The sequence below is a fragment of the Brachycentrus maculatus genome, unplaced genomic scaffold, assembly GCF_059751285.1.
Source record: "Brachycentrus maculatus isolate JH-2025_06_01 unplaced genomic scaffold, ASM5975128v1 h1tg000452l, whole genome shotgun sequence".
In the NCBI taxonomy this organism is placed as follows: domain Eukaryota; kingdom Metazoa; phylum Arthropoda; class Insecta; order Trichoptera; family Brachycentridae; genus Brachycentrus; species Brachycentrus maculatus.
The window spans coordinates 619,786-627,568 of record NW_028281199.1 but is presented as its reverse complement, the minus strand read 5'-3'; the positions used below and the strand labels follow the sequence as shown (position 1 = coordinate 627,568).

The window sequence follows — 7,783 nt, the reverse complement described above, 5'->3', positions numbered from 1 at the left end:
TACTTGTTTAATATTTTTAGTATCTAGTACATGCTACGTATTCCACAGACCGATATGGTCAGCAACGCAAATGCGCTTCAAAGAGCAGGAGCAGGGAGACAGTTGATATCAAGGTCCAGAAGGTGTCCTATCTGGGGCATGTGCTGAGAGAAGTACGGGCTATTGCACCTAATTGTAAAAGGTAAAATAGAGGGTCGACAAGGTGTGGGCAGAAGACAGATCTGGCTCAGGAATATACGAGATTGGATGAGGATCAGGAACATCAAGGCGCTGTTTAGAGCTGCCTTAGACAAGGACAATTTCTCTCAAGTGATAGTTGACATCAGGAGGACGTGATATGACACGTACAGAAGAAGTATCTAGTACAATTCATCACCTTACCTTCATTGAAATCAAGATCAAACTAAGATTGTGTCAATCAAGCAATAGCATGTCACTCATTCCTTTCAAGAACGTCATAAATCAAAAACTTGATTTTTCAGGAGTTCATTTTTAAATTTTAAAAATATAATAAAATGTATTAAAAATAAATATCAAGCCACTTATCAAATTTTTTACTGTGCAACAGATCATTTTAAGTAAAACCTGAAGGTTTTTTCTCCATTTGCAAAATATTTAGTATATTTAAATTTTTTTTTTATATAAAACCTTTTCTTCAAAATGCAAAAACAACACTTTCTGCCCTGTAGCGGGTAAATATTATGTTAAAAATATGCCGCTTTTGCTGGGATATAGTACATTTTCTGGTCATTCTGAAAACATGCAGAACTGAAAATTGTCGATTTTTGTGTACTATGGGGTAGGGATAGTAGTTTGAAGAACAATAATGATTTTTTCTTATAAATTTATTTGTCAATATTAGTGTTCTTATATATATGGACAACTATTTAAAAAAGTTATTCAATGGTTTAAAAATTTAGCGAGAAACATTGACGCGATGAGTGCAACTATGGAGATGTTGACACCCATGGCGCTGTTACAGTAATCTGATGAGCAGATGTCACAACGGGCATCCTTCTTGTCTCTGGCCAGTTCTACTTCAATGAGGGCATTGCACAAATTCCTGGCTGTTGCGGCGATGGCACATCCTCTGATAACATCAGTAGAGTCTCCAGCTAAAAACAAAAATATTTTTATTTGCAACATTTTAAGTGTGTGTCCAACTACTTGTTCACAAAATCTGGATTATCTCCAATTACAGGAGTAATTTTAATTTTTTTTTTCATCTCATCAAAGATGAAGGAGAATATGGAAGTCTGGCCATTTACGGGGCTGACATTATTTACAATCATATATTATTTATATCATATTTTTACATTTATTTTTATTTTGTGTTTGATTATAATCCAGGATTCGGACCTCATATACTAATAAAAGAGTTTCTGCTCAATAAAAAACTTCTTTTCATCTCACCAATAGTAGATGTCTCTAGTGAAGTTCTAGTGATTCAAGAATAATGTTTCAAAACTGGTTCATATATATAGAACTTCCAAGAATTCGGGTAGTGTGGTTGTCAATTATTGGTAGAATTGGTGAATGTTACACGTGTGTAAAGTGATCACTTAAACCAGCCTGTGACGGTCGTCAGCCCTGTTAATGCCCAGACTTATTCATCTTTGATGATATGTCAAAAAATTAAGTTCTAAATATTGAGATCTCACTATGAAGAAGATTATGAAAATCTCAGTATTTACAGAACCTGTCATAGGCTGGTTTAAATGATCACTTTACACACGTGTGACATTTACTCCATTCTACCCATGATTGATAGCCAAACTACTCAAATTTTTGCAGCTCCTACAAATATAATAAATATTGTGTGTGAGTTGACTGGAGCCGTCTATGGTTAGTATGAGAAAGCTTTTATTTAGCAGAGACCCTTTTATTTAGATGTATGCAAAATCCCAATCGGATTATTCTTGAACCAACATTGGTCTTGAATCACTAGAACTTCACTAGAGACATCTATTGGTGAGATGAAAAATATTTGGACACACTCAAAATGTTGTGAATTTAGAATTTTGTTTTTATTGATTAGACTATTGCTATTAGACCGATTTGACGTTTTTATTTATTATTTTTGGGTGTAACCAGAGGCGCGCATTCTATATAGGCAGAAAAGCAGTGTCTACCCTGATTAAAAACTCTGTGCACGCCACTGGGTATAGCTAATTGCTGAGTTCTGGGGATTACGTCAGGTAATATGTCCTCGTACTCACACGTAATGACTTACATATGTACCATATATTGTTCGTCAATGACGACGTTATTTGTGGTAAGGTGACATCACCCCAGAAAATGTCCTAAACGATTGAAGTAGGTATTTTCCTGGTATGAACTACGTTTTAGAAAATAATCAGCAATAAATTATTCAGCTCGTATCGTCCATTACGCTAGCGGTCATAGAACAATGGATAATATTGTTTATTTGATTATTTAAAAATAAAACACTTATAACTATATGTGGTATTAGGTGACCAGTAATTAAAACATTATTTAAGTGTCGCATTGAACGTTACACAAGTCGCTCACTCCTTTCAACAACGTCAAATATCAAAAAACTTGATTTTTATGGATATCGTTTTTCAAGTTTGGAAATATAAAAAAAATGAATTAAAAATAAATATTTAGCCACTTATTGAAAAACGCGCTTAGAGTGTCAGAAATGAAGACTCTAAGAAGCATATCAGGCAAGAGTCTTCGAGATAGAATAAGAAACGCCAGGATCAGGGAAATATGCGAGATCGAAGATGTCGTTAGGTGGGGAAGGCAACGAAGGAGACAATGGTATGCGCATGTGAGGAGAATGGAATCATCCAGACTCCCCCACATCGCACTGTACGGCCAACTCCATGGTAGACGACTCGCGGGCAGACCACCAAAGAGATGGGTCGATAGCTGGGAATCGACATCGCAGGAGGCTAATCCCTCTTAAAAACAGGCCACAAGGCCTACAACAAGTGAAGAAGAAGAAGAAGATATATGATAGTATTTTTTTAAATATAGAATGGCGTTGCATATGAAATAAATCGCTTTTCCCAATGTCAAGTTAGCTGAATATTTTTACTTAATTATAAAATATGATAGACTTATTATTAAACTATAAATTTATTCCATTCAATTAAAAAAAACAACTAAAAGTCTGTACATAATTGGGTTCCTGCTCGCCAGGATGAGATGGATATCCTTAGGGCGGGGAATAAGCGGGGCCAGAGTTTAAAAAAAAATGTATGATAGTATTGTTATTTATAATATGCATTTCTTACTAACCGATAGCAGGATTACTGCCAGTCATTTTGATGCAGACGTAGTCGAATTCCATACTCCCTGGGCCCGGAAGTGTCTGCGGTTCTTGGGCATCCAGCCACGCCAGGGAGACGAGTCCGCGAGGCTCACACCTCACCTGCTTGCCAGGCCCGTCGATCTCTGATGCTGGGCCCTCCCTAGATCTCTGTTGCCAGCATTCGCTTGCAGTTGTGTTTGCACCTGAAACTGTAGGAAAAAAACATGATTTTTTATTTATTGTCTCGGCATAACACCTTGTTCCACATAAAGGCCAAATTATGCATTATTTAGAATATTTAGAAATCCAAAAAAAACTAAATTCTAATAATAATTTATTAAATAATATTGTTTCAAAATTCTTCACTTTTGCTTTCCATTTTTCCTTTATTTTCAAACTCCGCCCCTTGACTAACTTCCTCCCCCTAACTTTCCCCTCTCCTTATTTATAGAACAATGTTATATTTTATAATTTAGTTATTATACAGACCTGAATGATGGAACTTCCGAAACATGTAGTCTTTAATAAAACTCACGTTGTATAAAACAAGTGTTTTCTTTAATCATTGAAACATGATTTTCGTCCACAGCCCCCGGGTTTTTCGGCTTTCAAAGACAACAGCTTTCAAAGACAACAGCTTTCAAAGACAACAGCTTTCAAAGACAACAGCATTCAAAGACAACAGCTTTCAAAGACAACAGCTTTCAAAGACAACAGCTTTCAAAGACAACAGCTTTCAAAGACAACAGCTTTCAAAGACAACAGCTTTCAAAGACAACAGCATTCAAAGACAACAGCTTTCAAAGACAACAGCTTTCAAAGACAACAGCTTTCAAAGACAACAGTCGCAGGGGCCTCGGTGAGGACCTGTCCGACATCGGATCCATGATAGTTCATAGGGAACTCTTACGAGAGGTTGTATTGTACGTAATATTGAAAGCTGTTCCACCGCATGCCCAGATCTGATACAGAAGCATCTAGGCTTCCTGACATATCTGTTCTTGCTAAGCAATTTTTTTTTAACTAAGTTGCTAAATTTATTGAAAATGAGAGACATTATAAAATTGTATCCCGATTTTACTGTGAATTTACATTTAAAAGCTTTCAATATACCTGTCACAGCCAATTGAAATAAATACAAGATTGTAAGTCCATCACCAAATTTTCTAGATGTACCCCGGTGTAGGCAGTAAAAGGGATTAGTGTTTAGTTCAATAAGTCAGGTTGATCCGATTCCGACTCGACGATGGCCGGTACACAGTCGCCCACAACCCCGACCAGCACAGCAGACAGACACGGAAAAGTGCAAAGACATTTACAGAAAATGGTCAGTCATCGCATTTCCACTCAACCATTATTCATCGACAATATTTCGGATCCCTTTCACAAGTAACGACACACACACACACATAAATATATATATATATATATATATATATATATATATATATATATATATATATATATATATATATATATATATATATATATATTTATATATATATATATATATATATATATATATATATATATATATATATATATATATATATATATATATATATATATTATATATATATATATATATAGGGTCCGCCATCTAAAGTTTTTTTTTTCAACTAGTGCTTATTTCGTGAATTGTAACACTTAGCTCATGTCTGATTTGACAGATAATTAGTTTTATCCTTCCGCTGAGCGAATATGGTTGTGTATACGCTTGAACAACGCTGGGAAATATTGCGACATTACTTTGAAAATCATGGTAATGTTGCAGAATGTGTGCGAAAATTGCGTACGGTTTTTGGAAGAAGAGAAGCACCGTCAGCTCCGTATGTTCGTTATCTTGTGAAAAAAGTGAAAGAAACTGGCATCCTCATCGATAAACCAAAGCGTGAAAAGCCAAAAACAGTGCGTACACCCGAGAATATCGATGTTGTGGCAGAAAGTGGCGTGAAGCGCCATCAACATCAATTCACCGTCGTTCTCAACAATTGAACATTTCGGAGACATCATTGAGACGAATTTTGCATAAAGACCTTGGTATGACGCCATACAAAGTCCAATTGGTTCAGGAGTTGAAGCCAACTGACCATCCAATGCGTTTTCGCTTCGCTGAGTGGGCCTGCGATCGACTTACAGAAGATGCCGATTTTGCCAAAAAAATCATCTTTTCGGATGAAGCTCATTTTGATCTTGGCGGGTATGTAAACAAGCAAAATTGTCGTATTTGGGGCACAGAAAACCCGCACGCATACATTGAAAAGCCGGTACACCCAAAACGAGTCACTGTTTGGTGCGGATTTTGGTCCAGAGGCATAATTGGGCCATTTTTCTTTGAAAATGAGCAAGGAGTGGCCGTTACAGTCAATGGCGATCGTTATCGGGCCATGTTGAACGGATTTTTGTTCACAAAAATTGAAGAGGAGGATATTGGCAACATTTGGTTTCAACAGGACGGCGCTACGTGCCACACAGCCGTAGTTCAGTAGTTTTTTTTTTATAGCATTTTCAAAAAAAAAAAGTTATTTGGCGGACCCTTTATATATATATATATATATATATATATATATATATGTATATATTTTTATGTATATATATATATATATATATATATATATATATATATATATATATATATATATATATATATATATATATATATATATATATTTATATATATTTCGACTAACATGGATCTGGCGGATTTTGAAAGTAGGCGACACACATGTTCTGTACAAAAAGTTAAATAAATACGGCAGAAAATTACAAAGGGAATAATGCTAATAATAATAATGGTGAAATTGTGCATTTTAAAATGAATGAAAATACTTATTCGTTATTTTGATGTATTTGTATACATCAGATATTTATTTAACATTGAGTATGCATTATAGATATACACATAAAAACCCACAAATACCAGCCTTTTCCTTGAAAACCCAAAATAAATATTTGCAGAAAAAAACGCCAATATTATTTACCAAGATTTTATTATTATCTATATGTACTACTCACATAGTATTCGTATTATGTATTTACCTTGAGTTGTCTTGTAAGACATGGTATTATCGATTGCAAAGTTTGGTTGGGAGATAAGATTGAAGTTATCAGAAAAATTCTATTTCAGGGAAAAAGAACATCTCCCTTCGCAAATGTATTTCTAAGTATTTTAAATACATGAAATAAAAGCTTACGGAAATGTTCTAGTTTACTTAGAAAACTTTATCAAGCCATTATTTTTCAAGTTTTTCAAATATTTATTTATTGAGGATTTGAAAAAAAGTTAAATGACAAGAAATAAATTGACATAACATAATTTTCAAGTAAATTTTGTCATCTGTTTTCCAATTTAGTTTTTAAACTTACTTATATATATATTTATATATATATATATATATATATATATATATATATATATATATATATATATATATATATATATATATATATATATATATATATATATATATATATTTATATATATATATATATATATATATATATATATATATATACATATATAATACAATGTTGGACAGTACCTTTGAAATTTAGCTACCGCTTATCACGGCCCTACTTAGGCTCCAAAGTTTTAAAGCTTATTCGTTCTTGTGAGTGGGTTTACTGTGTTTATGTTTAAAATAACTATAATTTCATCTAATTCATTGGTTACAATTCTAGGTAACATCACTGCGGTAACAACGGTGCGATCATTAAACATATAAAAAAGTATGGCAAAAGCGTGTGACCCCAAAAAAAAATCAATAAAAAAAAATATTGTTTAAGTATGTAAAATCACTAGTATGGCAGGTATCACCCAAAATTGGGTGCTTTGCCAATAAAATAAAATAAAAAAGGCATGATTTAAAAAAATTAAATTTATCAAAGTCAGAAAAGTATATGATAAATGATTTTACAAGTACTTAACGCGCGAAACAGCTACCGCACAGTACGAAAAATTGAATAGAATTGTAATCGTGTCTTGATTGATATAATAATAATATTTATCTAGTAAGTATCTAACGTGGAAAAGTATCAATCACTTATCCTGATGGTGTCATCAATGGCTAGATAAAAACACACCGGTTACTGTTGAATGGAAATCATATAAAAACAAATTGAGATCTCACCATTCATCGACAGGCACAAGAGCAAGAATGCGACAGCTCCATATTTTCCAAGCAACGACATTTTTACACAATTTTGTTAAGATTTTTTGAAAGTATTTTCAACCGATGGATGTTGATTCTTCGAGTTCACTGCGTACACTGAATGCTGGATTTTTTGTACTGTCTGTTTGCTCGAGGTGTGGCCGCAGTGAATCACCCATGAGATAAGATAACCATATAGTATTTACCTGAAAAGCCGCGGTTTGGGTACATTAGGTTGGTTTCATTACTATTTTTCGTATATTTCCAGGATTTTATGATTATTTTTCATGAAAACTTATTGCAGGAAGCGTCATTTCCTGTAACGTTGCTTCCTAGAAATGAAAAGGGA

The 7,783-nt window shown here is 33.8% G+C and overlaps 1 protein-coding gene across 1 annotated transcript; it reads right to left on the bottom strand.

Annotated features, from left to right (window-relative positions):
• Nucleotides 1–822: 822 nt before the first annotated feature.
• Nucleotides 823–7,553, bottom strand: LOC148302429 (uncharacterized). The gene is made up of 3 exons (XM_088271606.1): nucleotides 7,414–7,553; nucleotides 3,271–3,492; nucleotides 823–1,115 (listed from the first exon to the last, which is right to left on the bottom strand). Exons 1-3 carry the CDS (start codon nucleotides 7,472–7,474, stop codon nucleotides 901–903), a joined length of 498 nt encoding a protein of 165 aa, XP_088127732.1. The 5' UTR covers nucleotides 7,475–7,553; the 3' UTR covers nucleotides 823–900.
• Between the last annotated feature and the right edge of the window lie 230 nt (nucleotides 7,554–7,783).

Bases quoted from the DNA above. Each gene is read 5' to 3' on its own strand.
- LOC148302429 (XM_088271606.1), bottom strand. From the start codon at position 7,474: ATGTCGTTGCTTGGAAAATATGGAGCTGTCGCATTCTTGCTCTTGTGC. The intron at 3,493-7,413 runs GTGAGATCTCAA...TTTTTCCTACAG, and splicing joins CTTGTGCCTGTCGATGAATG to TTTCAGGTGCAAACACAACT. The intron at 1,116-3,270 runs GTTAGTAAGAAA...TTTTGTTTTTAG, and splicing joins TGGCAGTAATCCTGCTATCG to CTGGAGACTCTACTGATGTT.